Source organism: Heterocephalus glaber, unplaced genomic scaffold, assembly GCF_053883595.1.
Source record: "Heterocephalus glaber isolate CG9 unplaced genomic scaffold, H.glaber_assembly_v1.0 deba00000546, whole genome shotgun sequence".
In the NCBI taxonomy this organism is placed as follows: domain Eukaryota; kingdom Metazoa; phylum Chordata; class Mammalia; order Rodentia; family Bathyergidae; genus Heterocephalus; species Heterocephalus glaber.
The window spans coordinates 6,367,378-6,387,693 of record NW_028258147.1 but is presented as its reverse complement, the minus strand read 5'-3'; the positions used below and the strand labels follow the sequence as shown (position 1 = coordinate 6,387,693).

The 20,316-nt window shown below is 37.9% G+C and overlaps 1 protein-coding gene across 4 annotated transcripts in view; it reads right to left on the bottom strand.

The window, feature by feature from the left end:
• Positions 1-20,316, bottom strand: part of Ube2h (ubiquitin conjugating enzyme E2 H) — a 171,022-nt gene that overhangs the window by 42,839 nt on the left and 107,867 nt on the right. For all 4 annotated transcript variants that reach the window (XM_087204536.1, XM_087204535.1, XM_021237538.2 and 1 more), the window contains exons 2-3: positions 6,958-7,034; positions 6,204-6,278 (exon numbers count right to left, since the gene is read on the bottom strand). In XM_087204536.1, coding sequence (XP_087060662.1) covers positions 6,204-6,278; positions 6,958-7,034 — 152 coding nt within the window. The remainder of the gene's footprint in view (positions 1-6,203; positions 6,279-6,957; positions 7,035-20,316) is intronic.

The following is a 20,316-nucleotide window of genomic DNA, read 5'->3' as shown; positions in this document are numbered from 1 at the left end:
CAGAAAAGTACTTTTCAAATCTTTTAACTCAATAGCTATTGATAAGTCAATAATCTGACATTCATAATTAAAATTTGCATGGAAAAAAGTTGCATTACATAAAGTTAAGCATTTTTCTATGTGTTCTTCAAACATGGTGTTAAAACATGAGTAATAGCTGCAAAACATTTTGTCCAGAAGATATATAATAATTTGACAATTTTATTATCAGTGGGTCACTTAGGTTGCTTCCAACTTTTAAGTGTTATAAATAACACTGAAGGGCCAGGGATTTACCTCAGTGGCACCGTGTGTGCCTCTGCAAGTGCAAGATCCTGAGTTTGATCCCCAGTATTTGGGAAAAAAAAAAAAAAAAAAAGCAAAATATAAATAACACTGAAATTTACACGTTCTTGTACATTAATCTTTTTTTTTTTTGGAACCGGGGATTGATCTCAGGATCTTGTGCTTGCGAGGCAGGCACAGTGCCACCTAAATCCCCGGCCCTCTTGTACATTAATCTTAGTGCACGTTAGGAAATGTTTCTTAGACAACTTTTAATTTCTGAAGTAAAAATTTTCAAGGATATAAAATCAATATATATTGCCAGACTAGCTACATAAAACCTTTGCCAACATTGTTTAATATATGCATTTTGATAAATCATGTATTATTTTGTTTTAATCTACATCCTTCTGGTTTAAACATAAAACTACTTTATATACTGTGTTTTCTGGTTTATAAACATTTTTTATACAACACTGCTGCTCTCTGTTGCCTCCTCTTTAAATGAGATCACTGATTTTTATTTCACTTTCACAGCAAAATCAAGTCTACATTTTTTGGTGAAAACTTTCTCTTTATAGCTGAGCACATGTGTAATGTCTAAAAACAGTGAACCTGGAGAAGGAATATGGCAGTCTCTTGCAGCAATTTCTATGCATAAAACAAAATCTCTGAGGACTGGGGATTACATGGGGTTCTGAATGAGTATTTCTATCTCAATATATAAAACACAAACTTTCTTGAAAAACCTTATTTCCTCCTCACACTTGCTAAACTGAGGCACTGAGGTACTGACTCATACTTCTTCTAGAAAATAATTAAACACGGTCACTAAAGAGTATGTTGTATTTTATTTATGCTGTTCTCTAAATATAAAGACCTTCTAAAGACTTCCTAATGAACTCAAGAGTGACAGACTGAGTATTTAATGTATTGGTCAATATTAAGCATACAGAGCTCACTTAAAACTAATGTCTCATTTTCTTTCTTTGCCTTCTTTTTTAAAGATGAGGGCTTGCTACTTCACCCAGACTGTTCAACTCCTGGGCTCAAGCAATTCTCCCACCTCACCTCCAAGTGGCTGGGACTGCAGGCACACGCCTCTGCACCTGGCCAATATCTCATTTATCCCTTGACTCTTCTCCAAGTACCGAAGAATGAAACCAGGCCCTCAGACATGCTGTACAAGTACTCTACCACTGAGCTACATTCCCCAGTGCTAATGTCTCATTTCCTAAAATAGGAACTAATGGGTCAGGAGACTACCACTCTCAGCGGAGCATGGTGGTATACACCTGGAACTCCAGCTACTTGGGAGGATGAGGCAGGAGGATAACAAGTTGAAGGCCCCCTTAGTCAACTTAGCATGATCAATCAAAATAATATTTAAAGAGGGCTGGGGATGTAGCTCAGTGGTAGAGTGTTCCCTTAGCATTTGCAAGGCCTGGGCTCAATCCCCAATACACCATACACATACACACACACACAGACACACACACACACACACACACACACGGAAGGGGGTGGGGAAGGGGGGGAATGAGAATATAAATATGAATATATCACTTTCTAGGTCAAGGAGAACCAGGTCTAGAATGCCTCTTTCCTGATAACCAGTGGTAACTGGCCAATCACATAACCCCAACATCCAGCAGCACTGTTGAGGACTCTAGGAAATATTTCTGAATGGAAGATAAAAATCTGAATTTTTAAATAAATCAGAACTTAAAAGATTCATATGTGATATGTATTTGAAAGAAGTCTCTCTAGAAAACTATGCAAATATCTCAAAGATACTACAGTTTTATAATTTCTCTTTGGAAGTACCCAGAAGGCCACTTTTATACCAACTCATATTACTAAGTTTTTCTATTCATCATATCATCTGGGCTTAAAGCACCTATAGCCATTTCAAAACTTCACGTCAAAAAACAAACAAGAAGAACAAAAACTCTCACATTTAGCTTCAAAGCATCAAGTTTTACCATCAACTTAGGATATTCAGAGAATGTAAAATTCTACAAGATGAGGTTAAAGAGACTGAAACAATGATGGCATTGTAGAAGAAAGTTAGTAACTTCCCAAGTGTCCATGTACATTGCTTTTCTTTCCAGAGAGGATGTGGGATAGTTATGTCACTATTTTGGGGGGAAAAAACTCATTTGTAGATGTAAATGGTTTTTAAAAGAACATCGTGTGAGATTATATAATTATTGAACATCTAAAACTGTACTTGCAAAGTATCCCAAAGAGGAGCATATCAGATTATACTGAATACACCAGAATCCACATAATGATACCCATTAAGGTATAGGATTGTGCACCCTTTTTATCTTTATTTTTGCTCACCTAGACTTCCTTAAATTCCTTCAATGGCTATGGATCATTTTTACAATTAGAATACACACACACACAAAATCAAACAAATAAGTATATATAGGTATATACTTTAAAATGCCAGGATGTAGGCATGAAAGTATTTAATCTAAATGTGTACATCTTTTTCTTTTCCCCTGCAATGATGGGGATTAAACTCAGGGGCTTGTGGATACCAGGCAAGAGATCTACTACTGAGCTATACCACCAGCTTATTTAACATTCAATTTAATATTCTAATTTAATATTCAAGACCTTAAAATATGGCTCAGAAGAATGATACACCTGCCCAGACACAATGGCAGTAAGAGCTTAAAAAACCTGAGGCTGGGTTTATTTTATTTCTCTTTCTTTCTGTATAATTTTGCATCTATACAACCCAGAAAAGAAACCTAGCCTTTTCTAAGTAAGCCAGTACCTTCAAAATGCTTAAGCACATCTCAACAGTAATTATACTGTTGATGACCTGAAAATGGGTCACCCCACACAACTGATTAAAATTCTCTTATGTAACCTTCCTTTGGAAAAAACAAGGACAGCTTGTGCAAATATTTCAACTCGATCTAACTTCCTTAAAGGAAGATTATACACATTTGTAGATACTACTAATTCCTTAAAGTGCATAGAAAGGCAAAGGAACACTTATGAAGAAGTTAAATTAGCCTGGTTATTTGTCCTAACCAATTTCATACTTCATTATTAATTTAGGAAAGGGCACAGTATTGTGTTATTAGTTGGTAAATAAGTTATTACAGTTTATTAAATTAAGTTTATTGAAGTTTAGAATGATATTTTGGGGCTGAGGGTATAGTTCAGTGGTAGAACACTTGCTTAGCATGCACAAAACCCTGAACTTAGTCCACAGCATTGCAAAAAGAAAAAAAGAAGTGTTCTTAGATAAAGTTTAGATATTTTTACTTGGAAAGCTGTAATAACCCAATCATATTACCTAGAAAAATGTTAAGGTTTGAGAAATAACTACATTTCTACAGAATATGGAATTTTTTTTTTTGAGACAAGGTCTTGCTATGTAGTTCAGGCTGGCCTCAAACTCTCAGTGATCCTGACTCAGCCTCCTCAGTACTAGGATTACAGGTATGTGCCACCATGGCCAGTGGCAGCCCAAATGCATTTCTATAGGCTCACTGTTGGTTTCAACAAGCTCTATGATTTCCTCTGACTAGGAATGTGGGATAACAAAACTAGACTCAGCAGACCAACTTTTAGTCTTTAAGTAAATAAGGTATTTATGAGATATAGTTAATAAATGAATTTATATGGTTTAGAGATTGTGTAAAGGCCTTAAGATCATACCACTTGTTATGGATTGTGTCTAGATGTTTCCCCAAAGCCTCATAGGTGGGGCTTTTCAGAGGTGGCTGGATCTAGTGTATGTGATGCTGAGATTAATGGTGTAAGTGCTACCTGCCCTTAGGGATGGAATATAAGGGACAGAAACAGGGCTGTTGCTGTGGCTTGCCAATTTGTTGCCTTGCTGCCTTTTGCCTGCCACGCCATGAACTGTTTCTCCTCTGCAATGCCCCTCTGTCATGCTGCCCTTCTTTGGAGCCATCTGACTATGGACTGAAACCTCTACAAACTGTAAGCCAAAATAAACCTTTCCTCCTTTAACTTTGGGTGGTTCATATTGTCTCAGCAATGAGAAAAGCAACTAAGATACTACTCAACTATATAAAAGTTTAAAATGGCCAAAAAAGAAACAACCTATTAAGAGAAGAGTAAATTGGGAACAGAGAACTCCAACATTTCTGAAAAGCCTTCTCAAAATGAGTGATACATACATTCTGCTAAGGTGGAATAGGGCCACGGAAAGGCCGCTGCACCCAAGCGCACAGGTATTAAGTCCAACACACTTGCAAGAGGCCTCAGACTCAACACCACCTCCAAACTCCACAGCTTAAAGACCCTTGTGGCAATGAGGAAATTTCTGATTCATTTATCCATAAAATATCTTCTCAATTGCAGGTTTTAGAAAACTCACCCAAGGAACTCAATTACCACTTGTTGTTCAAATGACCACTAAGAGTTCCTGGCCTAAAAAGGAATTACAGTGTTCAGTATTATTTTTAGAGCACAAAACTCTAAAGCATGTAAAGTAGTAGCCAGATGTTCAGGGAGAAGGTGTTGCTTTTAATTAAGACTTAGTCTGTGACCATCCTAACTCTTCTGTACTACTTGCCCTATTAAAAAACCGGGGATTTAGCTCAGTGGTTTCACTGCCTGCTGCGCAAATGCAAGGACCTGAGTTCGATCCCTGGTACCAAAAAAAAAAAAAAAAAAAAAAAGTGAGAACATGGAATCAAAGCCACACCTTAGAATGTTCTGGGCCATGCTTTTTTAAGTTTTTTGTTTGTTTATAGAGTTGGACTTGGTCTAAACTACATCCAGCCAGATGTAGTGGTACAAGTCTGTAATCCCAGCACTCAGGGGGCTGAGACAGGAGGACTGCCGTGAGTTGGAGGCCAGCTTGGGCCACATAGTAAGTTCAAGGCCAGCCTGCACCAGAGACCTTGTCTCAGACAACAACAACAACAACAACAACAACAACAACACTACAAGATCTGGCATTAGTTCTAAGACAGCCCACAGCAGCACCAAGACATCTGAATTTTGGTAATTCTCAACATGAGACTCAGTCTGATGGTCAGAATATTCAACATATTTCAATTTTATTTTATGGTTCTTACTTAAAATTGGCAATATTTTATACTATTTTAAAATCACATATAGACTGAAGCAAAAAGAGCTGACTGAAGTTAATCAAATTACTACCATTCTATAATCTCAAAATATTTTTTAAAATGTCAACCTTCAATCGGATGATCCTTTATAGCTCTGATATTAAAATAACTAAACTATCACTCAGTGCCTTAATGGGAGTGACAGGTTAATAATATCACCTATTAAGACAAGGAATATGATGAAGGCAAGGAAAAGGCACCTCTTGTATGAATCAACAGAGTTGCTATTCTTTCTTGTGGTATTTTTAACCACTGTTCAGAAGCCTAAATAAACTGGGGTTGGAGAGAGTAGAAAAGGGTCATTTCATTGCCAAGCACTGGAGTTAACCACAGCAAAGTAAGATCTAGGCTAGATTTTTAAATGACAGAAGAGCTACTATATAATATTCATTCCAACAATCTGATATTCAAAATGAGATTTAAGGATTTTTTTTTTTTTCTTTCTTTCCTTTTTGGTACCAGGGATGGAACTCGGTCCTTGCTCTTGCAAGGCAGGCAGTGGAACCACGGAGCTAAATCCCCAGCCCTTAAGGATTTATTTTTTTATCGATTAAAATAGCCTGAATGGACAGCTGGCTTTAAAGGTGTTGGTTCTAATCTGTAATGAAAGAAAGAAAACTCTAGAGTAATGGTAATGATAATCATGTAAGGGTATATTTAAACGTCTTCTATCACATTAAGGAAGCTCCCACCCCACCATGGCTAAGGCCAAAGGGCGGCACTCAGTTAAGTAATCATTTCTGGAATTATCTCTCACAAAAAAAGTTTTTTTTTCTCGAGAGAAACCAAGTAGTTACATACCTATAGATGGAGATTTGAAAGGGTATTTATCAGGAAGATCCACTCTAACTTTCCATACTCCACCTTCATATGGTGCTGGAATAAAAGTAAAAGATGTTAGAACTGTTGTCTCCAAATTAGAAAATAAATCTGAATGTAAGTTAAACATTAACCCTAATCTTCTCTAACAACCATAATTTAAACTCCTTTCCAGAGTCGGGGACCTACTACAACCCACAGGTACTCCATGTTCAGATTAACATTTTTCTTTAAAAGATCCAGAGTTTAAAAATAAGCAAAAATTCACTCGCTCCTTCAAATTTACTTGATTCTATTTAACATTATTTAATTATTGGTAATAGCCATGGTTCCTTTTTGTCCTACCTCAACCAATCCCATGTGCCTCTCCCACCCATTAAACAAAAAACAACAAAATATACTCCCTAGAAACCACTCATGTGGCCACCATCCATAACAAAACCCAGAATCCGTGATTCATAAAAGAAGAAAGTATAGAAAGTAATTATGAGGAGAGAAAGATTTCTTCAATAGTTCTGGACTTTTCAAAAACTATAGATGCTATTACTACTTGCCTTTGATACCCCCACCACCACCACCAGGGATTGAACTCAGGATGACCTGTGCTTGTGAGGCAGGCATGGCACCACTGAGGTAAATCCCCAGCCTACCTTTCATATTTTTACTGTCTATTAAAGAACAGAGTAATAGTATGAAAGACTGTAATAGAAGGACACATACCAACACATGTACTTACTTCCTTGTGGTCCATAGAACTTCACTACGAATTCATTGAGTCCTCCCAGGATTGTAACTTCATGCTTACTCTCAATGCTAAGGTGGAAGTTAAAGGAAATTACACAGGCCTTCTACTCCCTGGAAAAAATACTGATGAAATCCCCAAGATAGGCCAATTAAAGTGTTACCAAAACTTGATATACCAATAAAATACAAAATTCAGTGGTACCTCTGTTCACAAACTTAATTCATTACATGATTCTGGGGAAATCTGCCACATTCGTGTTTGTGCAAAAAAGATGGCTATGGTCATGTTCGTCACCTGATGCAGAGTTCCCAAAAACCAAAATTGTATCAAATGCTCCTGGATAAGAACCAAACTGTCTGCAAACAAAAGCGTTCATGAACTAAGGTACCACCATATATGTAATTCTAGTAGTTTAGGAAGCAATTTATACTCTTACGAGTAAGGCGAGCTTTGGGTTCAGAGATTAGTGTTCAAATCCCAGGACTGCCACTTACTGGGTATGTGCATCTAGATAAAATAATGTAAATTTGCTCCCCAACCTTTTGTCCTCCCTCTGCCAATTGAGAAAACACTACTTCATGGGATTTCTGTGAAGATTAAATATGGAAAGTTGTTTTAAGACTGCATTTGCCTATATGTAAATAAAAATGGGGCACCTTTAGTTTTTCTTCCTTCTGCATTCTTTCCTCCCCAATCTATTTCCAATAAGCCCTTAATATAAATCCACTATTTCCTTCAGTCAAATTCAAATGCTCAGAAAACACTGATTCTCCTAGGCTACCGTGGCTGACCTTACAGTGGCCTGCCCTGTGTTCCTAGGGGTGTATTTTTTTTTATTTGGCCCAATTTTGCTGTGCAGAGCCAGTTTCTCCCGTACCCTTCACTTTTACTTTTTTTTTTGGTACCAGGGATCGAACTCGGGACCTTGTGCTTGCAAGGCAGGCACTGGAACCACTGAGCTAAATTCCCTGGCCTCTACTTTTACTTTTTATAAACTTTGTCACTGTTAAAAAAAATGATACTCCTAAAATTATGGATTTACTAAAGCAAGGCCCCACAATTTTCTCCTTGGTTTATGGAGTAATCAAGTTGCTGATATAACTTTGTTACAAGCAGACCAAAAACAACAAAAAAAATTTTTTGACACATTCATAACAGGGCTGTAGTCTGCAAGTCTTGCTGTTGGGTGGCTCTGAACCACTGGTGGTACATGCATGACTGTCTCATCTAGCCTGACCATCAGTGGTTCAAGCCGGTGGGAACATGTTAAATCTTACCTGTTGCACTTATTTTCACCTATGTAATATTGCCTTCCCTCTTAAAACTCCATCCCCCTTTGTACTTGTCTCTAGGTTTTGGTATGGTCTGGAACTCTAAACATAGAGCCCACACCTTTTAAAGAGACTCATACACCTTTTAAAGTACTAAGCTTCAATTAAAGAAATCAAATTCATGTGTATTAGTAGTAGAAGAGCTACCAATCGAAACTATGTTCTATGTCTCCACTTCATGATCTAACCCAGTAATGACTCTATGGTAGGAATTTTAGGTTGTAGGGACTTTGGGAAGATCTCAAGTTCACTGAAACACTGAGGTATTTTTTAGTTTTTTGAGACAAGATCTTGGTATTAGTTCAGGCTAGCCTTAAACTCACTATGTAGCCCAGACTGGCCTCAAACTCACAGCAATCCTCCTGCCTCAGCCTTCCGAGTGCTGGGATAACAGGCGTGCGCCACCATGCCCAGCTGAAATATTATTATTATTATTAATTTTTTTTGGTACCGGGGATCGAACTCGGGTCCTTGTGCTTGCGCAGCAGGCGGCGAAACCACTGAGCTAAAATCCCCAGCCCTGCAATATTATTTTTAAAGGTTTGAAATTAAGCATTTAGGCATCTTTCCTTTAGGTCACAGTACAGCCTGCAAGAGACAAGGTGTATTTTGGTAAAGTCCTAGCTGGAGAGTCTTGCATAACATCCATAAGAGATATCAAATAAGATACTTCAGTCTAGGTTAATTTGATCTTATTCTTTTCTAAATGAAAATTAGTTACTTTAATAACAAGCACATTAAAAGGATTCAGATCAAATCCACATAAGAAAATCGGCATTTCTTGCTGGTCAAATGATACACATATGCCTGCTGGCATACTAAATGCTTCCTGACCAATTACCCTCTGAGACTCAAAAAACATTCCAGTTAATACTAACACAATATTTTTTTAAGTATATATGTTTTAAAATTGTAAAAATCTCCCTTGTTTTCAGTGGGGGGGAAAGCTAACTCCAGCTGTAATAAACAATAAAACATTCAAATATAGGAAATGCATATCAAAAGTACGTTGAGATTTCATTTTACCCCAATCAGAATACAAAAACAATAAATGCTGTCCAGGATGCAGGGGATAAAGGAACCCTTCTACACTAGAGTGGGAAATGTAAATTAGTACAGCTTATGTGGAAATAAATATAGAGGTTCCTCAAAAACTAAAAATATAACTACCATTTGATCCAGCTATACAACTCCCTGGTATATACATGAAGGAATTAAAGCATATCACAGGGATACCTAGATCCCCATGTTTACTGCAGCATAATATATAATAGCCAAGGTAGAGAATCAGCATAGGTGCCCATCAACAGATGAATGGATAAAGAAAACGTGGTATAGGGCCGGGGATTTAGCTCAGTGGTTCCGGCGCCTGTCTCACAGGTGCAAGGTCCCAAGTTCGATCCCCAGTACCCCCCCCAAAAAAAGAAAAGAAAATGTGATATATATATATATACACACACACACACACACATACACATATACACACATACACACAAATGGAGTGTTATTCAACCATAAAAAAGAAACATAACTTTGTCATTTGCAGAAAAATGGATCTGAAAATCAGCATATTAAGTGAAACAAGCCAGATCCAGATAGATAAATATCACATTCTCCCTAATACATGAAATTTGAAAAAGATGACAAAAAGGTAGAAGGGATACTATTATTAGATAAGAGGAAGCAAAGAAGGGGGATGAAGAAGGCAGTGTAAGAATGAATAATATGGGCATGAATATGATCAAAATACATTATACATATTGAAAACCACCTCAAACATGTGAAACTGGGGGAAGGTGGCACTAGGGGGATGACAAGGGGGAAATAATTAAAGTACATTATGTGCATGTAACAAATCTGCCCAAATGAAAGCTATTAATTCGTATAGCCAATAAAAACGTGTGTGGGGGATCCCTCAAAAAAAAAAAAAAAGATTTTTCAATAGAAAAGGTCTTCCTAAGAATGAAGGCAAGACCAAAAACCACAAAAGAAAAAGTAGCAAATAAAAATGTAAGCACATTTAAAACATCTATATTGTAAACAAGAGAAAACAAATTAGGAAAAAAAAATACAGTACAGACCAGTGGTAGTGAACCTATGGTATACATTCTGCAGGAGGCTATTATTATTAAAAACTCTAAAAGGTTCACCAACACTGGCATAGACCCCAAAAATGTGTATTTTGCTGAGGGTATAGTTCAAGTGATAGGGGATGTACTTAGAATGTACAAGGCCCTGGACTCAATATTCAGCACCCTCCAAAAAGTGGGTTTTTGCTGTGCAGAAGCTTTTTTTTTTGTTACTGAGGACTGAACTCGGGACCTTGCGCTTGCAAGGCAGGTGATGGAACTACTGAGCTAAATCCCTGGGCCCCAAAATGTGGATTTTTAAAATAAGGAATTTGGCTTGGAGTGGTGGTGCACATCTATAATCCCAGCACTCAGGAGGCTGAGGCAGGAGATCACCTCCAGTTCAAGATCAGCCTAGGTTGGGCCGAGGATTTAGCTCAGTGGTTTTGCCATCTGCTGCGAAAGTGCAAGGACCCGAGTTCAATCCCCCCCCGGTACCAAAAAAAAAAAAAAAGAAAATCAGCCTAGGCTACACAGTGAGTTTGAGGGCAGCCTGTGTCAAGGGAAAAAAAAAAAAAAAATCCCGAAAAGTAAAACAAAGGTGTTATTTATTACAAAGCAATGGAGGAGAGAGGACACCAGAGGGTGGGACACATCCTAACAAAGAAAAGGCCAAAACAGCCAAATCAAGAAAAGAAAACCAGGATGGGGATGTAGCTCAGGGGTGCCACACATGCCTGGCAAGCACAAGGTCCTGAGTTCAATTTCTGGTACTAGGGGGAAAAAAAGATTAGAAGAAAAGAAAACTGAAATAGAAAAATTAAGGTTCAGAGCTGGGAGTGGTGCCGCACACCTGTAATCCCAGCACTGCAGAGGCTGAGGCAGGAGGATCGCCATGAGTTCAAGGCCAGTCTGAACTACACAGTGAGACCAGACCTTGTCTCAAACCCCGCCCTCCCCCCAATAAAGTTCAACTCAGCTGGGCACTGTAGCACAGCTACTCAGGAGGCTGAGACAGAAGTACTGTTCAATTCAAGCAGCCGGGGATGTATCTCAGTGGTAGAGAGCCTGCATACCATGTGTGAGGCCCTGGGTTCAATCTCCAGCACCAGGGGTGGGTGGAGGTGGGGGTGGGGGTTTAAATCATTAAAGAAGCTTAAAATTGATCTTTTTTTCACTATAAATTGATAAAGATGAAAGAGCTACATAAAAATCTAGTGTTCAGTAAAGTATAAATTTATACTTCTGAGGACAAATCTAGCACTGTTTCAAAACAAAACATTTACTGGGCTGGGCATGGTGGCACATACCTATAATATAAGCACTCTGAAGGCTGAGGCAGTAGGATTGTCAAGAGGCCAGCCTGGGCTACATAATAAGTTCAAGGACAGCTGGAATTACATAGCAAGACCTTGTCTCAAAAAAAATTTTTTTTTTTTTACTCCTATTTATATTTCACTTCTGAAAAACAGCCAGGCCCTGCTGCTGCGAGTGTAGTTATGTTTGCACCCACTATGGAAAACTACTTGGGAGTACGCTACCCCATACCCATAAGTACTATTCAGGGTATATATGCCAAAGACATGTACAGCTATGTTTACCACAACACATATTTAAGAATGTTCATAGCACTATTTGTAATATCCAAAAAGTAGAGAAAACTCAATTGTTCATTAACACTAAAAAGGGTAAATATAGTACAGCTGTCCAACAGATTATATTACAACTTAAAAAAATGACTCACTTGATAGACACAAATGAGTTTCATAAATAAGTGAAAAAAATGCAGACCTAAAAGACAATACACATATGATTCAATTTACACATATTTCAAAGAGACTAAACTAACCAGTGGTGTCAGAAATTAGAATAGTGGTTACTCTAGTGTGAGTGTGGTATTCAGAAAGATGTATGAAGGGAACTTCTGGGGTGCTGTATTGTTCTCTGTCACCAAATTATAAGACTGATTTGCAGGGGCTGGGGATTTAGCTCAGTGGTTCCGCTGCCTGCCTCAAAGCACAAGGTCCCAAGATCAATCCCCAGTACCAAAAAAATCCAAACAACAAAAACAAAAAAAACCTGATTCACACACTTTTTGTGTATGTTTGTTTTTTGTTTTGCTTTTTGTTTAAGACAGGATCTCACTTTGTAGTGCAGGCTGGCCTTGAACTCACTGTGTAGCCCAGGCTGGCCTCAAACTTGTGGTGATCCTCCTGCATCAGCCTCTGGAGTACTGGGATCACAGATGTGTGCCACCATACTAAGCTATGAACGTTATTCTTTAATAAAAAATGTAGGTCTCTAATCCCAGCACTCCGGGGGACTGAGGCAGGAGGATCACAATTTCACAAGATCACAAGCCCAGCATGGACAACTGAGCATGACCTTGTATCACAGTTTTTTTTAGAAAATTGTTTTTTAAGGGCTGGGGACATACCTCAATGCAAAGGCCCCAAATTCAATTACCAGCGTTGGGGGGGGGGGTGTCCTCTGATACCTGTGCAAATAAATGATATTTACTGTAATGCTTGAACAGGAAACTAGTTAAATGAATTTTTATCAACAGGAAACTAGTTAAATGAATTCGAAGTCACTTAGACTACTACTAGTAACTCCTAGTGTTCTCTCTCCAACCAGAGGTCTATCAATATGTATGTCTGTTCAACCCAGAGTATCCGAACGTCAGCTGAATACAGCAGAATAGGTAAAGATAATCTAGCCACTAAGCAAAACTAAGTAAACTCAAAAAGCGAAAGAATGGAGTAGGGTAAAGAATGGTGAAGGGTTAAATGAATATAACGAAGTCTTGAACTAATTATAAAGAATTCATAGAAGCGGTATTCTCCATCAATCAGAATTAATTTGCCTCAAGGGATGCTGATCTAGAGCAATTACTCTTGGTTAATCACACAAAACTGTAAGTCATCCTCACGTACAGATGTCACCTCTGGAGAGCTAAAGATATCTTTCCTCTCTTTTACCTGAAAGATGCAATAAATCTGAGTTTCTTTCATTTTATGGCTTGTTTAGGATTTAGTCCATGCTTACATCTACTTGACAAAAGATTCTGCTTCCTTGTTGTTGTTTTTCTGTTTTCCAGAAACAGAAGCCTTGTGCTTGCAAGGCTGGCACAGTGCCACTGAGCTAAATTCCCATCCCTATTCTGCTTTCTTAAATCATGTTAAAATGAGATTAGAAGCCGGGTGTGGTGGCACATGCATGTAATCCCAGCACTCAGGAGGCTGAAGCAGGGGGATCACTGTGAGTTCGAGGCCAGCCCGGACTACATAGTTTGAGGCCAGCCTGAACTATATAGTGAGATCCTGTCTCAAAAAACCCCCCAAAAAGAGAGATTAGAAATCAATCCACTTTCTCTATGATCCCTAGTACAATTCACATGCCAGATTACAGTAAATTTCTCTTTAATTCCACACTATAACGTAAAGTTCTTATAGTCCATTTCATATGAGAATCTGAAACTTTTACAACTTCTACCAACTCGGTAAATGAGAGGCTGTGCTAAATGTATGCTGCCTTGGAATGGCACACACACACTAAATCAGATGGAAAAAAAAAAGAATTCAGGTTTAGTTAAAACAAACAAACAAACACTGCATTAAAAATAAATCATTCCATCACCACTGAGTGAATGACTTGCCACAAAAAAAATATATAAAATTACTTAACTGCTATTGCCACGAGTATTTATGGCAGAGGCCGCAAGTTTCTTTCTCCTCTCAGCTGCAAAGTAAAGGGCAAGGAAGGCAATGAACAGGCCAGTTAAAAATGATAAAAATAGGGCCAGGGATTTAGCTCAGCGGTTTCGCTGCCTGCTGCGCAAGCTCAAGGACCCGAGTTCGATCCTCAGTACCAAAAAAAAAAAGACAAAAATAATGATCTATTTCTGAGATGGGCTGGTTAGGCTTAGTAGATTACTGGAAACTAACTCACTAAACAGTTCCTTCATTATTTTCATTTTTAAGGGCCAGGGATTTAGCTCAGTGGTTCCGACGCCTGCCTCGCAAGTGCAAGGACCCAAGTTCGATCCCCGGTACCAAAAAAAAATTCAGATTATTTTCATTTTTAAAGCTTGGAAATATAAAAATTCTTCAGATATCATCTTGGCAAATTTTTATTAAACCCATAAATCACATTTTACTCATCTCTACTTTATTCATAAAATACTGGTTTTACCCACTACTCAGCATTTTGCTATTAAGGATTATCATTACTTCCAGAAGAATAATGGTTAACATTCCCAGGAACCCAAGTCCCTTTCATTTTTAAAATGCCAGCCACCCACCACCTTATTTTCCCTGAGTGGCATCATGATTATACAACCTAATATTTAAAGGCAAATGCTAACATTAAAAAAAAAAAAAGGCAAATGCTAAACTGTCAGGAGAAAACTGACATTTTTGGCAAAATGTGTCTATGAAGATTTTTAGAAGTGATTTTTATACAGTTCTAAAATTTCCAGAAAGGGAGGCAAGGGCTAAAACTGTGCCACAGGATTTGCAGTGGCAGAGCAAGGACCCAGGATGCAGACATCACTGTATCCTAAACTTACTAGTAACTCTATAATTTATAAAGAGGGTAGCCTCAGAACTGCTTCCACGGAGGGAACGGGATGAAGAATATGGCCTTTTCTCTCTAGATTCAGACCAGTCTGTTTCTAACCCTCCTTGAGATCAGCCACAGAAGGTCGAAGAAACCAAGCAACTTCACTAACCTAGTTGAGATAGGGTCACAAGACATATAGAAGAAATGGTATTAGTCTGAGTTCTTTTTTCATTTTTGTGGTATTGAGGATTGAACCCAGAGGATTAACATGTGTTAGGCAAGTGCTCGACTACGGAGGTACACCTCAAGCCTTTTGTAAAAAAATTTTTATTTTGAAACAAGGTCTCACTCATTTGCCCAAGCCAGCCTCAAACTTGCAATCCTCTTGCCTCAGCATCGCAAGTAGCTGGGATTTCAGGTGTGTGCCACCACACCAGGCTAAGGTGGTAACTTTTTAATATGAATTATGGCTATATGGAGGTTATACTATCCATTCTATTTTTGTTTGAACTTTTCCATATAAAAGCTCTAACAAAACTAAAAATGTAGAGAGTTATGACTGGAACTCTAGCTTTGAGTAGACATTAACAGTTTAGAAGAACTTAGTTACTACAACTCTCTCACGAGTTTATGAGATGATCCAACATTTTCCTGAGGTACCCCAGAAGGAAAAATTAGCAGGTGATCCACTATTTATGCGTGGTGGTACATGCCTATAATCCCAGCATTCAGGAGGCTAAGGCAGGAGGATTGCTGAGTTGGGGGCCAACCTGGGCTACATAGTGAGTTCAAGGTCAGCCTGAATGAACTATATAGGAGATCCTGTCTTTGAAAAAAAGAAAAGAGAGAGAGAGACTGCAAAAAGAAGTGAAGAGAGAGAGAATATAAATAAAGACTGAACAAAACTTCACATTGAAAAAATAGTATATCAAGACAGTAAATCAATGGGTAATATTCTGAAGCAATCAAATTTAAGTGGCTCCCGGGGCCGGGGATTTAGCTCAGTGGTTCCAGTGCCTGTCTCGCAAGCGCAAGGTCCAGAGTTCGATCCCCGGTACCAAAAAAAAAAAAAAGAAAAAAAATTTAAGTGGCTCCCTAAGGATATCTATGAAAAAATCCAACCAGAGTGAAGGGAGATAAGTATGGCTTTTGTATACTTATGAAAAATAGCCTCAGGTCAAAATAATAACCAAAGAAGTATCTTTGTTTAAATTATAAGCAAAAAACAGGTCTATATAAAGGCTTCTGGTTGAAATAAGCTTAAATTTAAAAGGGGGAGAGAGGTTAAAGGGAACTTTTATTCAAAAAGAAATAGAAAAATAAACTATCAAAATAAAAATAGGTGTAGTGGCACACACCTATAATCCCTGCACTTGAGAGGCTGAGGCAGGAGGACTGCCCCAAGTTTCAGGTCAGCCTGGGTGGGCTACACAGTGAGACAGATCAAGGCTAACCTGAACTACACAGTGAGACCCTCTCTCAAAACAACAAAAAGATGAAAGGCAACAAAGGGGAGAATATTTTATGAGTAATTATATGTGTGTGTATATATATATATGGATTTCATGTATTCTTTAAACATATAAAGAACTAAGGGAAATTTTTACTCATTCATCTCAATCTAGGAAGCAATACTACAGTGCCAACTGCAATCAAAAAGAAGATGTACACATGTCATTCTCTTTTAAACTCAAGCAGTTTTGTTCTCTGGATTTCCCAGAATAATTTTTAAGTTTTCCATATGAATGAATAGGAACCTATTAAGCCGAGGTGAGGAGAATACATACTGTGGCTCTATTAAACTAGCAAAAGATTGAAGAGGCTTTATTTGTAGTCAGAGTTGGCTTACTAAATACTCTACATACTTTTCCACATAAGTTCCATAAGCAAGCAAAAACTGCTCTTAAATAGAGCCTGTCTTCAAGAAGCTTAAAATCTAGCATGGGAACATGAGATCTAATGAAAGAAAATAAAACCAGGTTTATGTAAAATGCGCTAGAATTTGGAGTAAGAAGGGATTTCTTTTAGCCTGAGAGGGATAGTAATGTTAACTACAGGAGACAAAGATTTACACAATGCCTTACAAGTAGATTTGGGCATGCAGGAGTGAGAAGACATTTAGAGCAAAGACAACACAAGACAGATCCAGAGAATACTGAGTTTTTATTGTAATGAGTAGATCCCACAGAGTAACAGAAAGCAGGCCAAGACCAGAGTACAGAGGGCCTGGAAGCATGGATTTTATCTGGTAAACAGGAACACAGTGTTTCCAGGTATAGTGCATGTAACTGCTTTACAAAGATAATCCAGCTGTGGTGTAAAGAATGGGTAGAAGGTAGGAACAAACAAGATAAAGCAAAAGAGCAGAAAAGAAGTTTTCAAGAGTAGAAAAGAAGTTTTCAAGACATCAACAAAGATAATATGATAGCTGTAGGAATAACAAGGGACTAAATGGAGACTTCATAGTCCTTTGTAGTTGACTAGATGTAACAGCCAGTAGGTATCACTGTGCCAGAATGTCTCACTTTCATAAGAAACCAAAAAACGAGACTGCTATATAGATCTCCTAATTTTTAAAAAAATATCTATGCTTGGGCCACAGATTTAGCTCAGTGGTGCCGCCACCTGCCTCACAAGCGCAAGGTCCTGAGTTTTGATCCCCAGTACCAAAAAAATAAATAAATAAAAATAAAAAAATAAAAAAGTATCTATGCTCTAATATCTCCTTTCTCAACAAGGTCTTATAAGACACACTTTACAATCACATTAAAATATGTATGTATATATACACACACACATATTTTTTATTCCCATCATTTGACATACTATAAACATATTTTATTTTATTACCTATCTTCCATTACAAGACAAGGTCCATAAGGGTAAGGGTTAGGTCTTTTGTTCACTAAAACAAGTCACTTCTAGAGCCTGGAAATGATCCTGGAAATGATCCTCACACAAAGTAAACTTTCAGTCAGTAGTTACAAAATGAACACATGAATCAAGTAATCAAGTCACAAGACAGCTATAGCCTACTGCCACTAGTCCAAGATCTGAGTACAATTTCAGCCTAGTCAGATAGGTGAGGTGATGGGGTAAGGAATCATGCCATTTAAAACCAACCTGGACTACAGAGCGAGTTCAAGGCCAGCCTTGACCACATAAATGAAATACTGTCTCAAAAAAAGAAAAAGGGAAAAACTGTGATTATAACTTAGCTTTCCCCTGGATATATTATCTTACTTGCAATAAGACTTCCAAATAATAAGGTGAAAAATTAAAAATCAAAAGTTATAGAAAATAATTTTTTAAATATGTTAGAAAAAGGAATATAAGATAAAGCCAAGTCCTGCCCAATCCCCAACAAAATACTTTTAAAAGTAGATTTACACAATCATATAGTCCAAATCAGAGATGACCCAGTTGCAGACAAAGTGACAGGGATACAAAAGTAAAGGGAAATAGAGAACAACAAAAATGCCAACTTGAGATCATAGAAATAAGAAAGTACACATCCCAATTAAGCATCTCAAGTTAGAAGGCTAGTTGATAAAATATAAACACCTCTTTAAAAAAAGAAACTTGGGCCAGGATTTAGCTCAGTGGTTCTGCCACCTGCCTTGCAATCACAAGGTCCCGAGTTCAATCCCTGGTACCAAAAAAAAAAGAAACTTTTTTTTTTTTGCTTTACTTGGGATTGAACCAAGGACCTTTGCACTGAGCTGTATCCCCAGCCCTTTTTAATTTGAGACAGGGTCTCTGTAAGTTACTAATGTGCCCAAGCTAGCTTGAACTTGCCACGTACCTGCCTAATCCCCAAAGAGTGCTGGGAGTATAGGCTTGCCCCATCCCCCCAGGATCACTGCTTTGCTATTTTATGACAACAGTACATTTTACTTATGACTAAAATATCACAAATTTATGTACACTATAAATGCATGTACACAAATTAGCAGTATATTTGCTAAGCAGCATTTCACTTTTAAATAACTCAAAATGTTAATCGAAAGCTCAATTTGGTTACCTTGGTAACCAAAGAAAAACTGGATTCAAAGGAAACCATCAGTTTATTAAAAGTGTATCCACGTGTTTAAATATCACATTATTTCTCTGGTGTGAGAAACTGAATGTGGAAATAAGGACTGAGATGTATAATGGATGTTGGGAAAAGGGAAGGAAGTGTTCAAATGGGAAGGGGAACAAGGGAGGAAGGAGGGAGAAAGGAAGGGACAAGAAAAAAAGTGAAAATAGAAGGAAAAATGGAAACAAAGCTTTTGTACATGGGGAGGGGAGGGCCTTGAGGGGGAAATGGGATAAAATAAAATTTATATTAAAAAGTGTATCACCTGACAGAGCACTTGCCTAGCATGTACAAGTCTCTGGGGTGGATCCCTAAGATGGCAAAACTATCATCTTCCCAAATAAGTGCTTATTTTTCTTAAGTATGATAATAGTACTAGTATTAATGAAACATCCATATTTTTAAAGAGGGGCATCATATATATGCAATAAATGATAATGTCTGGGATTTTCCCTTAAAAAAATTTTTTTTTTGGTACCAGGGATTGAACTCGGGTCCTTGTGCTTGCGCAGCAGGCGGTGAAACCACTGAACTAAATCTCCGTCCCAAAAGAATTTTTTTTTGATACCAGGGATCGAACTCGGGCCCTTGTGCTTTCGAGGCAGGCAGTGGAACCACTGAACTAAATTCCCGGCCCCTCTCTTAAAATATTTTAGGAAGAAAAAAAGATTGTACATATTTGACTACACTCTTCTTCTATAATCATGTCAAAGGAGTATCAGCTTGTAAGGCATCTGGTCTAAAATTTAAAAATTTGGAATGCAACTAACTCTAGAGAAAAGTAAAGATTACCCCCTCAGAAAAGAAAAGACCTTCAAGAGTCTCAAGACATGACACATTAACAAGTTCACAATGAAAATCTATACAAATGATCTACTAAAAGTATTTAGAAAAACTTTTTTGAGAAATTATACACGACAGAACCTTAAAAGATGTCTGTTACTTCACTGAAACTTCCAGTTTTCTTTTTCTGCTCTCAAGGAATTATAAAATTACTTTCTTAGGCAAGGTGTGGTGACACAAACCTGTAACCCCAGCTACTCCAGACACTGAGGCAGAAGGATTGCCAAGTTTGAGACCAGAATGGGCAACTTAATGAGACCTAGCCTCAAAATAAATAAAAAGGGCTGGGGATGTAGCTTAGTGCTCCCTGTGTTCAATCCCTAGTACAGCAAAAAGAAAAGAAAATGGTGATTAAAAAGCTTTCTTAATTTGCCTCCTTAGTGCAGTAGGCAGCGCATCAGTCTCATAAAAAGCTTTCTTAGACAACAAAAATCTTTCCTGGTTATTTAGACCTGGAGGTAGA